Source organism: Fragaria vesca, linkage group LG5 (genome assembly GCF_000184155.1).
Source record: "Fragaria vesca subsp. vesca linkage group LG5, FraVesHawaii_1.0, whole genome shotgun sequence".
Taxonomy (NCBI): Eukaryota; Viridiplantae; Streptophyta; class Magnoliopsida; order Rosales; family Rosaceae; genus Fragaria; species Fragaria vesca.
In genome coordinates this window covers 10,050,697-10,068,068 of record NC_020495.1, presented here as the reverse complement: position 1 = coordinate 10,068,068, position 17,372 = coordinate 10,050,697, and the positions used below count along the sequence as shown (strand labels likewise).

The 17,372-nt window shown below is 41.6% G+C and overlaps 2 protein-coding genes, 1 non-coding gene and 1 pseudogene across 5 annotated transcripts; 2 read left to right on the top strand and 2 right to left on the bottom strand.

Annotated features, from left to right (window-relative positions):
- The first annotated feature begins 150 nt into the window (after positions 1-150).
- LOC101293008 lies at positions 151-2,281 on the top strand (annotated as a pseudogene). Its single transcript, XR_184801.1, has one exon. The product of XR_184801.1 is annotated as a scarecrow-like protein 33-like (transcript).
- A 619-nt stretch (positions 2,282-2,900) lies between these two features.
- On the bottom strand, positions 2,901-4,553 carry LOC101307207. The gene is made up of 2 exons (XM_004299480.1): positions 4,103-4,553; positions 2,901-4,001 (listed from the first exon to the last, which is right to left on the bottom strand). Exons 1-2 carry the CDS (start codon positions 4,508-4,510, stop codon positions 3,948-3,950), a joined length of 462 nt encoding a protein of 153 aa, XP_004299528.1. The 5' UTR covers positions 4,511-4,553; the 3' UTR covers positions 2,901-3,947.
- A 5,178-nt stretch (positions 4,554-9,731) lies between these two features.
- On the top strand, positions 9,732-11,129 carry LOC101306918. 2 transcript variants are annotated; one of them, XR_184654.1, is made up of 2 exons: positions 9,732-10,137; positions 10,332-11,129. It is a non-coding gene; the product is annotated as an uncharacterized LOC101306918 (transcript). The 2 variants fall into 2 exon arrangements; XR_184653.1 differs by having other exon boundaries at positions 10,225-11,129.
- A 1,260-nt stretch (positions 11,130-12,389) lies between these two features.
- On the bottom strand, positions 12,390-14,288 carry LOC101292711 (genome polyprotein-like). Its single transcript, XM_004301201.1, has 3 exons — positions 13,629-14,288; positions 12,686-13,171; positions 12,390-12,593 (listed from the first exon to the last, which is right to left on the bottom strand). Exons 1-3 carry the CDS (start codon positions 14,286-14,288, stop codon positions 12,390-12,392), a joined length of 1,350 nt encoding a protein of 449 aa, XP_004301249.1.
- Between the last annotated feature and the right edge of the window lie 3,084 nt (positions 14,289-17,372).

The window sequence follows — 17,372 nt, the reverse complement described above, 5'->3', positions numbered from 1 at the left end:
CTTCTCTCTCTCTCTCTCTCTCTCTCTCTCTCTCTCTCTCTCTCTCTCTCTCTCAGGTAAGTAGACTCTTCAAACCCAACTCGCATCAGTTTGCTCTTCATTTCATCCAAGTGGAATTGGGTTTCCTTCAATTTTGTGAATTTCATAATCATGGATTCATCTTTCTCTGAATATCCCAATTTCGAAGATCAAACCCTTCTACTCGATATGTTGAACGAGTACCCAAGTACTGACTCTTTTGATGATCTTAGCTTTTTGGACCCAAACCCCATGAACTCTGCCCTGTCTTCGAGCTTTAGCCCTGTAGCAGATGATGGTGAGTTTTCTGATAGTGTGATCAAGCACATAAACAAGGTGCTTATGGAGGAGGACATGGAGCCAAAGCCGTGCATGTTCCATGACCCTTTGGTTCTTCAAGCCACTGAGGAGTCTCTTTATGAGGTTATTGAAGGAGGGAAGTGCTCAACTTCCCAAGACCAAAACCCTCATTGGGTTGATCAAAATGAGTATGGAAATGGAAATGGGATGGTGGGTTCTTATAGGAGTGAGCTTATGGTTCCTGATGCGGTTAGTAAGAACGAATTGTTAGTGCAATTTAACCGAGGGTTAGAGGATGGTTGTAAGTTTCTTCCTAGAGGTCAGTTGATTACTGCAGAGGGCAACAAGACATATGATGTGGCGAATAGTAAGGCAGGAAATGTGGTCGTTACGACCCAGAAGAATGACAGTGAGCATGTTCATGTTGGTTCAAGAGGAAAGAAGAGTCATCAGAGGGAGGAGATAGATTTGGAGGATGGGAGGATTAACAAGCAATCGGCGGTTTATATGGATGATGTGGAGGGTGAGCTGTCTGATAGTTTCGGGAAGGCGTTGCTCAGCGGTAAGGCTGTCGAGAGTAAAGAGGATCAAGTCTGTCAGAATGGAGCTAACAATGGCCTGCAGCAGGATGTGCTAGTCAGTCAGAAGGCTTGTGGCATGAAACGAGGCAACAAGAAGGAAGTGATAGATTTGAGGCGTCTTTTGATTTCATGTGCAGAAGCTGTTGCTGTTGATGATCGAGGGACTGCTAGTGAGCTACTGAAGCAAATTAGGCAGCACTCTTCCCCATTTGGTGATTATACTCAGAGGTTGGCTCATTGTTTTGCAAATGCTCTTGAAGCACGGTTGGCTGGCACTGGAAGTGAACTATATACTACTTTGGCTACTAAACGAGCGTCAGCTGCAGATATCTCAAAGTTTTACCGAGCTTATATTGCAGTCTGCCCGTTCATGAAGATGTTGATGATTTTTGCAAACCATATGATTATAAAAGCCGCTGAGAAAGCAGAAACACTTCATATATTAGATTTTGGTATCCGCCAAGGTTTTCAATGGCCTGCTCTCATTCATTGCCTCTCAAGAAGACCTGGTGGACCTCCTAAATTACGCATTACAGGAGTAGAGCTTCCCTTAAGTGGTTGTCGAGCAGAAGAAACAGTCCAAGAGACAGGGCATCGATTGGCAAAGTATTGTAATCGATTTAGTGTTCCTTTTAAGTATTATGCCATATCCAGAAAATGGGAAACTCTCCAACCTGATGACCTTAAAGTTAAAAGAAATGAGGTGCTTGCTGTTAATTGTCTCTGCCGATTTAAGTACCTCCTTGATGAGACAGTTATGGTAAACAGTCCAAGGGATACTGTTCTAAATTTGATTAGGAAGTTGAATCCTGATATTTTTGTCCATAGTATTGTTAATGGATCCCATGATGCCCCCTACTTTGTTCCACGCTTCCGAGAGGCACTATTCCACTTCTCTGCATTGTTTGATGTGTTGGATACTACTTTTCCTCTCGAAGATCAGATGAGATTGGGGTTTGAGAAAGAGTTTATTGGACGTGAAGTTCTGAATATAGTTGCTTGTGAGGGCACTAAAAGAATTGCGAGGCCCGAAACATATAAGCAGTGGCAGATTCGAAACAGGAGGCTGGTTTCAGACAGCTGCCATTGGACTATGAAGTTGTGAACAAAATAAAGGATAAGGTAAAAATGGGGTACCACCCGTACTTTGTGGTTAATGAAGATGGCCACTGGATGCTGCAGGGTTGGAAGGGTAGAATTATGCTTGGTTCTGCCTGTTGGGCACCATCTAGGACTTGAAATGCTTCTGTTAGAATGACTCACTATTTGTGAAATACAACTTCTTTCCAAAAATTGATGGCAAAAGCTTTGTTTGGAAGAAATCTACATCAATTGTGGCAAAAATGCAGGTAGGCTTTAGCAGTTGTTATCTGTATATCATGCCTTCCAAATTTGGGGAGTTGGAAGAGCAGCAACTGTTGCGTCTGTGTGGTTTTTCTTTTCCTTCGGCCAATTGTTGTAGTTGTGTTAAGATACATAACTGTGGTATGTTACTTTGCATCACCTCACTGTAGGTTGCTGTATTGTGTTGCTAATTTGTTAATATGTAGTATATCTGGTGTCTGGTGCCTTTTATGCAGCTTTATGTGCTGAAAGCTAGTCCAACAGTCCCCCTTTTCTTTTCATTGCGCTGTATACTGGTTTATGAATCTGAAGTACTAGTAAACTTCAATATTCTTCAATAATGAGCAAAAGCTCCAAAGGAGGTACATATAGGACCCTAGTAGCTGATCACGTGCCCCGCACATGACCTGAAGACTCTAGAATCATAACATTTCCACCCGCTCAAAGAACAGGCTTGACCTCAAGCCTGAAATGTCTTTTAAAGCTTGTCCAGTAGTCTAACAACTGACATTGTACTGAGAAATTAGATGCTTCGTACCAGCAATCCTAGCAGTACATGTTGAAGGCTGATCGTTGATAACTCTACAAATCTCAATATGAAACAGAGCAAACCATGCAGCAAGGGTACCTAGCACATGTGTGAGTGACATCAACAGATCATCGAGAATCAGAAAGGTATGAAGTGAAATAACAAGAGCATAATCAACCACATTGATCAGCAGGGAGGCCATTGTATTGTCAAACGCAGCAGCATTTGTGTTCAATATTCCCAAGATAGTGGCATGAAAACAATGAAGAGCAGCAAGGCTATTGTCACCGAGACCCTGAAATAAGACGTCAAGATTATCATCTGCATAAGTGGAGAAATCAAGGTCCTGGAAAATGACATTTAGAAACAAAGGCTGTTCATCTTCATCTGATGCCGAGTATGCACTCTCTGAGGGAACAATTGCATGTGCAACACATATTTCATTGGTCTCTGTAAGTACTACAAGACATTCTCTACTACTGCCTCCATCCCTTATATGTAGCCACTCCCAAGTAGTAAATGTTTCTCCCACTTCCAGCATAATAACATAAGGTAAGAACAATTGAAGCTGTTGATCTCCCTTCTGAATTTGTAACTGAGCTGCTTGACACTCGTGAAATAATTTCCCAACAAAATAGCAGATATAAGACAAGGTTGCTTTCTCATTTGCTTGCTCATAGACTCCTATCACAACATTGACTCCAAAATAACCAGAAGTAGGCATGGGTGGCCCAAGATGATCATTTTGAAAATCCCAGGCAGGACTAGATGATGGCACAATAGTCAAAATTCCAACATTGATAATTGGAAGCATGAACTCAAAACAATGCATGGCTGAAGGTGCAATTTGCATATAAATAATTCTATGCTGGGCATTAATTCTCATGCTCTCAATCAAGTTTGCAATATCCAAATCATATTCAAAATTTCCTTCGGGACTTGAGGTTGAATTTTTTAGTCTAACTTTCCAGTTAGGTAGACTCACTTTGATTTGCTACTCCCAGAGGTGTCATTAATTCACTGACATCAAAATGACACAACAAAAGAGCCTCCAATCTAGAATGCAGAATTGTTACCTCAGAAATTTTTCCGCATCCAGCAATAATTGGGGAATATGAGGCACAAGTACGTGTTTCTCATGATCTTTAAGCATGTGGCATTCATCTTGAATCAACTCAAAGTCTCCAAGTACCAATGACATATTTCCACCATCCACTCGTGCCTTGATACTAGACAAAGGAAAATAAGGCATGATAGAACTCGTTAGCATCGTTGCAAAGTTCACCTCAGTCTGATCATGTATTGTAAAACATGTAACATCTTCACTCACTGTAAATGAACCAACTGTAACAATCTGAAGGCCTGAATCTCGAATTTCTGAATGATAAACTCCCCAGTCTACCTCCTCACTCAAGTTCATTCTAGCAGTGCAAACATGAAAAACAAGTCTTCTGACATCTTGCAATTCTAAACTCAATGTAGTGAATACCAGCTGAGACAATGAGGTTTGACTTAGTTTGCCCATTTTGTCGAGTGCTTCTCTATGACATAAAATGAGCTTCGTTGTTTCACAATGACATAATCTTGCGTACGCTTGTTCATCAGCATAACATATCATCATCTCATTGGGCTTGACCCCTTCCATAGCATTCAAAATCAGCGCCTTTGCATTCCCTTTGCTGGCAAGCTTGGCATGAACTTGTGTTTTCTTTTTCTCCCATATTTGCTCAAGTACCATTTCTCAATTCCCATGCATTTTTTTATACTTGCCTCCAATAGACAAGTGAGCTGCACCAATATCACCACTCAAGAGTCCCTGATTATCAGTAATCATGGCCTTGGAATGAATGAACTTAGGCAAGTCCACAACAACAGTCACAACTGGCCTCGTTCCATTTTGAGCATCTCCTTCTTCTCCCTATTATTGTTTCAATTCATAATCAGACACATTGGTTCCCATAGCAGTGTCGTCTCTTATTTCCTCTTGCATCATATCACCAGAACCAACAGCAATAAGCAGACTAATTGAAGAGTTCACCTCGCCAAAGTGGCCTAAACCCACTCTAGCATGTTGATAAGATTGACCAAGTTCCTTGGTTTTCGACAGTACCCCTCTAATTTTGTCTCCATCAACAGTTTTGGTAACACTCTCAACCTCCTGTGGACTTCCAACCAGTTTAACAGTAGATGTTGTTGAAATATCAGATGCCACAGGTTCAGTGCTTATTTCACTATTGAAACCAACTTCATGTTGCGACAAATTCAACCCCGTATTAGTAGAGATTCTTACCACACCACCATTAGTAGTAGCCACAGTAAGGTCGACTGATGATGGCGGCAGAGACCCAAACTCCACAGACATATCAACTTGGCTTCCATCATTGGCAGAAATGAGTGATGACGAAGCCCCAGTCGTGGCTGAAATCGATTCGGGTGTTGACGACTGCTGCGGAGAGTCAAACTTCCCTCTTCCTTGATGTTTACCTATAGTCTTTGGAGCATCGCGGAGCGCGGCTGTCCCGAGCCTGAATCGGCGGTGCTTCTTCACTCCTCCAGTGGCAGCAGTCGACTTGAGAGCGACTTGCTTGCAACGAGCCCTCCACAGATGAGAGTGAACCACCAAAGGTTCATGTGAGCTGTTTGGTGAAATTGGAGGATGAATCTGGAGATTCGGGTTAGTATGAGGTGTGTAGTACGAAGGGATGGATGGGCTTTGAGGAGAGGTGGTGAGTGGTTGTGGAGCAATATGATGAGTGGGTTGCAAGTAAGGAGAAGGGTAGTCTTGTGTGTGAGTCTGAGAAACACAAGGGAATCCAGTGGCCATTGATTAGGGTTGCAGAATGGTTGTTCTGCGGTGGTGGGTATGAGTTTGGCTGTGTGAGCTGCGGGGGTGGGTAGTTTGGTTGTGAGAAATTTTGAGGTGGTGGGTAAGGGTTTGGGTGCGTGAAATGCAGCGGTGGTGGGTACGGGCTTGGTGGTGTGAAAGGGTGCGGTGGTGGGTAACAGTTTGGCTGCGTGAAATGCAGTGGTGGTGTGAAATTGGTCACAGGATGATAAGAGGCTTCGACCAAAGAGTGATCATAGCAATTTCCAGCAACCCCTCCGACGTATCCCGCCGGAATCAGGCCCAGATGTGAATCTAGAGCCCTCAAACACCTTTTTTAAGCCCAGTGGTATCAGAGCCCACATCTGGGCCTGATTCCGGCGGGATACGGCGCAGGGGTTGCTGGAAATTGCTATGATCACTCTTTGGTCGAAGCCTCTTATCATCCTGTGACCAATTTCACACCACCACTGCATTCTTACACACCACCGTTACATTTCATGTCACATCCCGGTTCATAAATTAAATTACAGTTATTTACTTTTTTTATTGCTTTGACTTTTATCGTTTTGAGTAACTGTTTACTATCTAAAAGTTGACTTTTTTCTTTGTAAAAAATTTGGGAAAACTTTCTTCATAAAAGTCGTAAAGGATGTTAAACGGATTTCGTGGACACGTAGTACGCTTAAAATGAAGTTCGTATGTAAAAGTTATCAGATAAAAAGGGTAAACATTTGTTGGTAAATGGGTAAATTTCTATTAGGTTTTATTTTTTGTGGGTGTTTTAAGTGATGGACTAGGTAGGATGTGAAGCCCAACACCCACACTCTCTCTCTCTCTCTCCTCTCCCCCGAACTCTTCCCCCGACTCGTCGAATTCCTGGCCTCCGTTCGCCGCCGTCCGGCCAAGATAGGCGGCAAGCTTGGTATCAAATCGAAGCTTGGAACATCCTCTTCAAGTCTAGGTAGGTGGCTAGTCGTGTTGCGCCGCCGTGAGGGAGGAATCACGCCGAGAAGGAGCAGCTGTGCGTAGTGGAGTTTCACCGGAAATTCTCTTTTCCGGCCACCATAGCCGAAGCTGTTGGTGTCAACTTGAAGCTCTCCCTCCCAGCAGCAAAACCCTAAAAGGATACATCCTAACACGAGCTAGGTAAGGAGAATCGAAGATTTGAATTTCTAGGGTTCTTTATTGTGTTTTTGTTCGATTGACATGTTTAAGCTTGAAACTGGACTTAGTGATAGTTATGAAAGTTGTTTGGGGTGTTGAGAGGAAGATGCTGTTAAAATTTGGTAGCCCTTGGGGGTCGCCGGAGCAGACGGCGGCGGCGGCGCCGCTATAAGGGGGTTTTTCAGGGTTTTAAATGTGTTATATTAAGGGGAGTCTAATGGTATGAAGTTCGGAATTTTTGGAAGAGTTTTGGTTATGTTTGGAATTTTTCAGAGATTGGAGAAATTGGCGGTTATTAGAATAAATCTGACCATTGGATTTTCTTGGTTATGGTTCTAAAGTGCTAGAATTGATGAAGTGAAGTTGTAGATGAAGTTTGGTAAAAATCTAATTAGCTTATTAGTGGGTTAATTGGGAGGATTTCGATGGTTAAGTTAAAACATTTAATTTCCTAAATCGAAGAGTGGTTCTAAGCATATTTCTTGTGCCAGGATACGAAAGGAACCTCGCTTGAGTGGCGATGCGGTTATCGTCGGGTTTATGCCTAAATTTGTGAGTGGACATTTTAGTTTTAAATAAATAAGCATGCAAGATTTTATAATTTATTATTTTATTTTCCGAGCTTATATTATTACTTCGGCTTATGAAATGATCTTGAAAATTATTTGAGTTTGATGCATGGATTTAATTGTTGGTCAAAATTTATGGATTTGAGCTTGGATTATTAATTTGATATTTGAGTTTGGATATTTTTATAAATTCTGGATTTCATTAAAATTGTTTTAATGGTGGACTTTGAGATTTATAAAAGATTTCCGAAAATAGGATTTTCGGTAGTTTGCTATTTATAATCTTCGAATTATTGGTGGAATATTGATTTTGACCATGAGAATGTTTTAGCGAGTATTTTGGATTGAGATATTAATTATGATTTTTATTTGTTAATTAAATCTCGCTTATATTATGGTTTTGAGAATATTTTGACGTGTGAGACACGTTATTGAGTTATTATAATTTCTTATGATGATTTTCAAGTACGGTTGGAAACCGTAGCATTCGTATGATCTTGGAGAAGATTAATGGATTTAAGTGTTTTCGTATGTTTTAGTCACCATAATATAGGGTCGCTTATATTGATTACTGTTAGCTAACCATTATTAGCGGCTACTCACCATAGATGAGTAGAGCGCACAGCGTGAGACGCTATTATAGTTTGGGAGGCAACCAATTAGTATTTATATTTATTTGTTAGCTTGCCATTATAGTGAGTAGAGCGCTTAGCGTGGGACACTATTATAGCCTGGGAGGCACCAACCCGAGCCTGTGAGGCTCCTTTTACATGGTGATAACTTTTCTCTTTATTTTATTCCTATCAGTTATGTATTTGATTAACCAGCGGGGCTGGTTTGTTCATTCTTATGAGTTTCTGGATTTTAAATTGTATGATTTATCAAAATTTGCGTGCAGCTAAGTTTTTAAAGTTGAAATGTTGGAAAGTATTCAAATTGCGTATTTTGTTAAATTATTTAATTTATTTTTGTCCACTCACTCTAACGTTTTTAAATTACTTTCCCCTGGGTCATTTGGTTTTTTTTAAATACTCAGTTTGCAGGCTAAGTTATTTGAGGTCGAGCGTAAATGAAGTCGATGCATAGTCAGAGGTTGCTTCCGCTTAATCTTTATTCATTGTTATTCTTTCATTATTAGATATGCTCTGATAATCAGTTAGTGAATTAATTTTGTTTATTGTTGGTTGTGGGATTATTTTAGTTGAGTAATTTATATATTGGGAGATGTGATGAACTTGGGGAGCAAGAAGGCTCCAGGTGTTAGAGGATAGATGTTTGGTCATAGAAGCGTTAAGTTTGATTTTTTTTTTTTTTTCAGGTAAGGGTTGTTCATTTTCAAGGAAGGTTATGCCGAATTTTCGGTAAATTTTCCTTGAAGGTGGACCCCGCATGATTTACCTCGGGTTTCAGGGTGAAATTCGGGGTGGGTCCTGACATTTCACACAGCCAAACTGTTACCCACCACTGCACCATTTCACACCACCATGCCCGTACCCACCACCGTTGCATTTCACGCACCCAAACTCTTACCCACCACCTCAAAATTTCTCACAACCAAACTACCCACCCCCGCAGCTCACACAGCCAAACTCATACCTACCACCGCAGAACAACCATTCTGCAACCCTAATCAATGACCATTGGCTTCCTCTCCGATTCCCTTGTGTTTCTCAGACTCACACACAAGACTACCCTTCTCCTCACTTGCAACCCACTCATCATATTGCTCCACAACCACTCACCACCTCTCCTCAAAGCCCATCCATCCCTTCGTACTACACACCTCATACTAACCCGAATCTCCAGTTTCATCCTCCAATTTCACCAAACAGCTCACATGAACTTTTGGTGGTTCACTCTATAATACCCCGAACCTAAAAGGTTACTGTTTGGGGTTACGAGTTACCGCGGATTTTTCTTTATTCGCGCTCGGAGATTTAAATAGTGATTGCTCGAGGTTGTTTTCGAGCTTTTCTGGAAATGGGTAAATAGTGGATTTAAAAGTCCGAAGTCTTGGTACACGTTTATATGAGCTCACCGGTATCTCCGGATTATTTTCCGGAGCGATGAGCTATGTTCTGTGAATTTATGAAGTTTACAGTAAATTTTCAATTATTGTTTCTTGTAACCGTTTTACCGTAAAGGACCCAAAAAGTTGACTTTTTGTTAAGTTGATAATTTCGGAGAACTTCTTTCATGGAAGTCGTAGAGGACGTTAATACGAGTTCGTGGACACGTGGCACGCTCAAATCGGAGTTCGTATGAGAAAATTATGGTCTAAAAACAGAAAGTTTCTATTTCGGTAAAGGGTATAAAAAGAGAGAGGAAGGTTCTAGAGGGATCGGTTAAACCGACCTAAGCAAAAAAAAATTAAAAGAGGAAAGGAAGGTTCGGGAGAAGGGGGAAGAAGAAAGAATTCAGACCTAGACGGGTCATTCTCGACCCGAATGGAGTGGACGGGTCAACCCGACTGGTTCTCCGTTTTCCGACGACGGCGAGGAGAAAGAATGGTAGCGGCAGCTTCCTCTCGTTCTCGTGGTCATGCCCAAGCCCTTGATTTTCAGATAAGATGTCTGGAGTGAGAGATTCGAAGTGGAGAAGGAGAGGCTGGGTTGCCGGCGAGTCTCCGATTCCGGCAGCGTCGACGCCTCTCACTGGTATGGATAGCTTCATCTCCTCATCCTCGACGTTCCTGTATCTTCAGCTTGTCGAGACGAGGTCAGGTGAGGGAGAATCTAAGAGGAGGAGTTTCTAAGTTTTCCGGTCGTGTTCTTCGTTTTCCGGTGGCGATTGGTTTCGATCAAGGTATGAAACTTTGTCCATTTTTCGAGCTCTACCTCTGTATATGCATGGAATTGAGTTTGGTTGCGTTTTGGCGATTTTGGATTTTAGGCAATGGAGGACCATCGTCTGTGGCCACTGTTCACGGCGGCGGCGGTAGTTGTAGGAGTTGATTTTTGGCTTTAGTTAGTATATTGAATAGATATATGTGATTGTAGATGCTTGAATTCAAGATTGGAGGAATCGTTGATTTTGAGTCTCTGCTCATTTCGGGTTTACTGTTTGTGTTGGTGATTTCTGTGTTCTTGTTCCATTTCCAATCATATGAAAGTGCAAGAACATGAATTGGTGTTGTTAATGCTAGTGATTAGTTGTTGGTTAATATTGAAGTGAAGGAAGACTGCACAGATTGTTATTGTTATTGTTTGATGATTTGGGGTTTTGAATGAGTATTGAGATTGAAAAGAGTTTCTTTATGATGGAGCTTATTTGCTGAAGTTGAGTTGAGGCTGCAAAATGGTTGAGCTGATGTTGGTGTTGTTACATGTTTGCTTTAAAGTCGAGGAAGATTGGATGTTAGATTATAGGAAAGTAGGAGAAGATCATTTGTTTCAAGTTTGGGTGTAGAGAGTAATTTCGGATACTATGATTAAATTCCATTTGAAGTTGAATTGGTGTTTGGAGTGGAATTGGGTCATGGTAGCTCATTCGACTTTAAAGGGGTTGGAGAAAGCGAGTAAATGCAAGAGTTGGACAGTTTGAGAAAAGTATGTAGAAAACGGCAAAAGAGGATTTGGGTGTCCTTAGTAGTTTTGAGGACATGGTCGTATCAATTTGAAGTGGATATTGGAGTGTTATGTATGGATATGGGATTGCATTTAGTTGAATGGGTGTCCATAGTATATCTAATGGGTGTTCTTAGTAAATCTAGTTAGAATGTTTAGTAAACTTGGGACTTTATATTATTCTCCTGGAACTTTATATTAGAATGATAATAAATTGGTATAGTTTTGATGATGCATGAGGCTTTGTATGGCCGGATTGATTTGATTTAATGGATGTAAAAGAAAACATATTAAATTTTGGTGTGTATCATGAAATCAAGGAAGAAAAAATCGAAAGTTTCGGCGATATTTCGCCGAAATTTTCGTTTTTCTCACTCAGCGATATATTATTCACTCCCTAGAATTTCTCGTCCGAAACTCGCGATATTTCGGTGAAATTTTCGAAAACCCGCCGAAACTTTTAAAATCTCGTTTTCCCGCCACTCTTTGCACCAATTGCACGTGGTCCGCACGTGCATGCGCTCCATTTGCTTCTCCTCCACGTGTCCTCTTTCCATCAGGAAGCAAAATAACATTTTGCGGGGATTCGAACTTGGGTGGGTTAGTACAAGGCTAACATTTTAACCAACCCTACTAACTATCCAATTTGTTTATTTTAGTATCTTTATAATATATATTGGTTTTTTTTTTTCCAAATCTGAAAAGTAAAAAATTAGATAAATTTCTAATCTTTAGCTAACTTTTTTACCTACACTTCCATAAAAAATTAAAAAAAAACTTGTTTACCTACACTTATTAATTCATTTTTAATATATCAACATTTCAAAAAAATCCATTTATAACTACCTAACCTATGTATATAAGGCGTGATGCCTAACCTTCTTTTAGGTTTCTAGCCATTAAAAAAAATATGTAAAGTAAACTTTTAAGAATTATTAACAGTTCAACACTAACATTTTCACCTTAACTTACTAAAACTCCCTATAGATCAATGTTTATTCAAGGTTTTCATTTCAAATATAGTACATAATATAGAAAACAAACATCTCTCAAAATTTGGTTTAAAATTTCCTTATTTTTCTTTAAATTTCCGTCAATTTTCTTAATTTTTTATTATAATAAATATTTCCTCGAAATTTCCGTCGAAATTTCCATATTTTAGAGGGTCGAAATTTCCGTAATCACCGAAATTTTCTTCCTTGCATGAAATGGTTCTTGGGAGGCTGTAAGTAGGGTTTTGATTTTGGACTTATAGTGGTAAATGTGATGTTGTTAGTGTAGGTAGAGTAGTAGATTAAAATGTTGAAATACGAGTGGCTTGATCCCTTTAAAAAGGGTACGTAGGCAACCCGATCAATGTTTTGAGTGCAGCCGCAAATTAATAAAATAAAATTTAGGTTCCAAATGGGACAAAAAAATGTTTGTCGTTTTATTTGATTATGAGATTCTATCTCATTTTCAAATTAGGATTTCCTTATTGATTATCTTTGTTTATTCTTTTAACACCTGGGTCAGGATGTTACACACTCTCATATGTGGAGGGCTTGTTGCAAGGAAGTCGCTCTCGAGTCGACTGCTGCCACTGGAGGAGTGAAGAAGCACCGCCGATTCAGGCTCGGGACGGCCGCGCTCCGCGTTGCTGGCAGGTGCCAGAAACGCAAGGAGCTCTTGATGCGCAAGCCCAAATTCCAGCTCCTGCTCGATGAAATTACCCAAGGTTTTAAGACCAATTTGAGACTCCATAGCCAACAAAAGACTATAGGTAAACCCCAAGGAAGAGCAGCCACCCACTCCTGAGGCTTGTTGCCAGTAACACAGTGCAGATATTGCTCTAAGGTCTGATTGAGATTCTCCGTTTGACCATCTGTTTGAGGGTGGTAGGCTGTAGACTTGTTCAGCGAAGTACCCTGTAGCTTGAAAAATTCCTCCAAAAAAAGACTCATAAAAATGGGGTCTCGATCAGATATTATGGCATCAGGCATGCCATGTAGTCGAAACACTTCTGATACAAAGACATTAGCTAGGGAAGCTGCTGTGTAGGGATGTGAGAGAAGTATAAAATGAGCCACCTTAGTGAGCTTGTCCACTACAACCCATATAACAGTCTTACCTTGTGACTTGGGTAACCCTTCAATGAAGTCCATGGTGATGACACTCCAAGCTTTGTCAGGGATGTTGATTGGCTGCAGCAGTCCTGGGGGTCGAATGGCTTCGTAGTGGTTTTGTTGGCATACATCACAGTTAGCCACAAACTGTTTTACATCTTTGCAACCCTGCCCAAGCAAAATTCTTCCTCACCCTCATGTAAGTCTAGGACCTACCAATGTGTCCTCCTACTCAACCACAGTGAAACTCTTTAATCACCTTCTGTCTCCAATCTCCATTATTTGGCACAAATATCTTACCCTTGTATAACAATTGTGAATTGTGGAGAGAAAAGTGTTTCTTGCTGTTTGGTGAAGTCTGCAAAGCTAGCAAAGTCATGAGTTGGTACTGATGTCCCCAAAATGGCATTGAGAGTTGCAGACCTTGACAAGGCGTCTGAGGCAGCATTATTCTTTCCCTTCTTGTAGTGAATCGAGTAATCGTAGCCAAGGAGTTTCAGCAGCCATTTTTGTTGTGAAGGAGTGGTAACTCGCTGAGTGAGAAAGTACTCAATGGTCTTATGGTCAATGTATATAATGAAGTGGTGGCCTAAAAGATATGCCGCCAATGTTGCACAACCATTACCACTGCCAACATCTCTTTGTCATAGACTGAGAGTGCGAGGTGTCGTTGAGAGAGAGCCTTGCTCATAAAGGCTATAAGGTGCCTGTCTTGAGAAAGGACTGCCCCGATTCCCACCTCAGATGCGTCACACTCAATAGTGAAGGGCTTAGAAAAATCCGAAAATGCTAGGACCGGAGTGGATGTGAGAGCTGCCTTTAATTCTTCAAAAGCCTCTGTTGATCTTTCATCCCACTTAAAGCCATCCTTTTTGAGCAAACTAGTCAGTGGCTTTGCAATCAATCCAAAACCCTTGACGTATTTACGATAGTATCCTGCCAAACCGAGAAACCCTCGCAATGCTTTGATAGTTTTAGGTAGCGGCCATTTCTCTACACACTCTATCTTTGAAGGATCCACTGCTACACCTTTCCCACTAATGATGTGACCAAGGTATTCAACCTGAGATGCTCCAAAGCTGCACTTACTCTCTTTTACTACTAAGGAATTCTTCTGTAAAGTTTGAAACACCCATTCCAAGTGTTGAAGGTGAGCTGCCAAACAGGGATTGTAGATGAGAATGTCGTCGAAAAACACAAGAACACATTTCCTCAAATAAGCTCTCAATACATCATTCATGAAAGAATAGAAAGTAGAAGGGGCATTGGTGAGGCCAAAAGGCATTACCAGAAACTCATAATGGCCTGAATGAGTGAGAAATGCTGTTTTGGGGATGTCACTCTCAGGGGAGTCTCAGCCATCCTAATTTGGTGATAACCAGCCCTTAAATCCAGCTTTGGGAAAATCATGGACCCGTGGACTTCATCAATCAACTCATCCACAACTGATATATGGTACTTGTCTTTAATAGTAGCAGCATTGAGAGCCCTATAATCGACACAAAGCCTCCATGTACCATCTTTCTTCTTTACCAATAACACAGGAGAGGAGTAGGGACTAGTGCTCGGTCTGATGACTCCATTATCAAGCATCTATTGAACTATTTTCTCTACTTCAGCTTTCTGAAAGTGAGGATACCGATATGGTCTCACATTGATTGGAGGAGTGTTTGGAGCTAGTTCAATCTTGTGGTCTTGTGCTCGAGGAGGAGGGAGCTTGTTGGGAGGTTCAAATACATCTACGTACTTTTCCATCAATGACTTAATAGCAGGGTGAACTTTAGGTTTGTGATTCACAGTAGCCATGGAATGAACTTGGACCATTATTGCCTCTCTCTCTTTCCTTAACAACTTTGTCATGCTCTTGCAACTCACTATTGATGCTTGTGGAGTTGTTAAACCTTGCAGACACTATCTTTCCTCCAACTTGAAATTTCATCACCATTGTTTCAAAATTCCATATTATGTCACCAAGCGTTTTCAGCCATGATGCTCCCATAACAACTTCACAACTTGATATAGGTAGAACATAGAAACAATTGGTTAGAGTGATACCTTGCAATGTTATTTCAAGTTCTACCTGCCCTTTTGTGTGCATAATAGCGCCACTAGCAAGACGCACTTTGAGTGGATTGATCTTCTGAACCACATGCTTAGATGTTTTTAGGGTTGCAAGGTGCACAAAATTGTGCGATGCACCTGAGTCAATTAAGACATGGACTGTCTTGTTCAAGATCTGCCCCTTAAGTTACATAGTAGAAGCACTTCCATCTCCCATAGCTCTTAATTCAATCTCTTCCTCCTCGCCCCCATTGTCCGCTTGGTTAACATCATCGACGACAACATGTGGTAAGTCATTGAGAATGGGTTGAGGTGCTTCTTCCTGTAACACTTCAATGACCATGAGTGCTTGTCCCCTCCTGCAATTGTGCCCCGGCCGGAATATCTCATCACAAAAGAAACATTGGTTGCGTGCCCTTCGCTCCTGATACTCGGCTTGTGTAAGCCTCCTAGTCCCTCCAAAGTTCCTCCCAGCACCCAGATTCCCCACTGTCGGTGCCACCGGAGCTCTTGGTATAATGTGAGGTGGAGGGACCTGAGCACGCAAAGGTGTTGCCAGAAGAGGAGTAGCCTGATGTCTTGGTGGTCCAGTGACTCTTTGAAAACGTTGTTGTGACTCCCCTCGTTCAAACAACTTAGCCAACTCGCACGCTTCATAGAGAGAAGCAGGTCTATGAGCTCTCATAATAATTCTAATGCTAGGCCTCAACCTCTCAATGAAAAATGAGAGCAATGCTTGCGACGAGAACCCGGGAGCTCGTCTAGAAAGTTTTAGTGAACTGGTCCATATATGCATCTACAGACCCTTCTTGAGATATGCGAGCTAACGCAGCTTGGTATTCACCAAAGTTGTGCACACTGAACTCCCGCATTAACAGCTCCGACAGTCCCTTCCAAGAATTAGGAAATTCATGTTTAAACATGAACCAACGATCTGCTGCTTTATCCACCAAGTGCAAGGCTGCAATGAAGACTTTTCTCTCCTTTGGCACCTGATAGAACTCGAAAAATTTCTCAGCTTTGTGTAACCATTCCACGGGGTCTCCACCTCCAAATATAGAAAATTCCAATCTCATTTGTCTCAGGGAAGGGAGTGTGGGATCGAAATGGTTTTGGTTACCATAGTTCCCATCCGAATGGTTACCATGATTTGCAGCATTGTGGGGTGGTGAGTAGGGGCCTTGTTGGGTCTGATGAGTGGGATTAGATGGTTGGTATGATAATGGCAGTGGTGTTATGGTGGTAGTTGTGGTATAACTCGGTTGATGTGATGGGAGAGGGTTACTGTGAAAAGGTTGAGTGGAAAAGTAGGGAAGAGGACCAAAAATGGCTGAAGTGGGGTATGGATAGGACTCATATTGTTGTGAGTAGGGTTGGTACACAGGGTTACTCAACGGTTGTAAGCAAGGGAACTGAGTGGGGTATGGATAGGACTCATAAGGTGGTGGGAAGGTATTTTGTGGGTAAAGACCAGAATTCTGGGTATTAGAGAGGTTTCGAGCATCGGTATGTTGATAAATATGGTTAATGGGTTGTTTCCCAGGTGAATTCTGGAATGTACGCAGTGCTCCGAGTACTGCGGCTGTCTGGAGCACGTGTCAAGCAGCGGTTGGAGAAGCTTCTGTATCCCAAAAGCGCGTGATGTGCACAACTCTCGGTAATTCTCCCTTCGCGATCGACGATATGGAGGTGGGTAACTTCATTAATCAACAGTGAAGAGGTGTGTTGAAGAAGTTTTGCATCGGGTAATACCCGATCGGGTATATTTGCGAGGCGGGAGAATTACTCAATTACATGAAAGTGGATTACAGATCTGAAGATATGAAGTGGTAGACCGAAATCTGGAAATTCGATTCGGCGGTCTTCTGCTGGGATAACGACGGAGCTCAAGAACTGCTTTGAGGAATTGGGTAACGAGGTAAATCTTTGCGCTATTTTCTTTCTGCGGTTCATTTGATTTTCATGGTTAATTTGATTGAACCTGTGTGGGTTTTGGGTTAGGTTCGATTCTTGAGTTAGGAATTGATTTTCGTTTCTTGAAGTTTGGTGATCGAGTTCAATTTGCCTGATTGGGTTGACGGGCCACCGACTTCGAAGGCCGAGTTGACTCGGTGGTGTTCAGTCGCCGTCGTTTTGGTGTTGAGGCCTGGGAATGCGACTGAGGAACACACCATCATCTACTGTTAGCAAAGAGAAGAAACTCAAACTGACGAAGGCGGCAGGTCTGAATCGCCGCATCGAGGTTCGGATAATCTAAATTACTTGATTCATGTTTTGCATTTTCAGCAAGATAGAGTTGTTGTGAATC

Excerpts from the sequence above, each read along its gene's own strand:
- LOC101307207 (XM_004299480.1), bottom strand. The coding sequence starts at position 4,510 with ATGGTACTTGAGCAAATATGGGAGAAAAAGAAAACACAAGTTCATGCC. Across the intron at positions 4,002-4,102 it reads TTACAGTTGGTTCATTTACA|TATCAAGGCACGAGTGGATG; the intron begins GTGAGTGAAGAT and ends TCCTTTGTCTAG.
- LOC101292711 (XM_004301201.1), bottom strand. The coding sequence starts at position 14,288 with ATGCCTTTTGGCCTCACCAATGCCCCTTCTACTTTCTATTCTTTCATG. Across the intron at positions 13,172-13,628 it reads ACAAAGAGATGTTGGCAGTG|GGTTGCAAAGATGTAAAACA; the intron begins GTAATGGTTGTG and ends TTGCTTGGGCAG. Across the intron at positions 12,594-12,685 it reads GCAACAAGCCTCAGGAGTGG|GAGCTGGAATTTGGGCTTGC; the intron begins GTGGCTGCTCTT and ends TTCATCGAGCAG.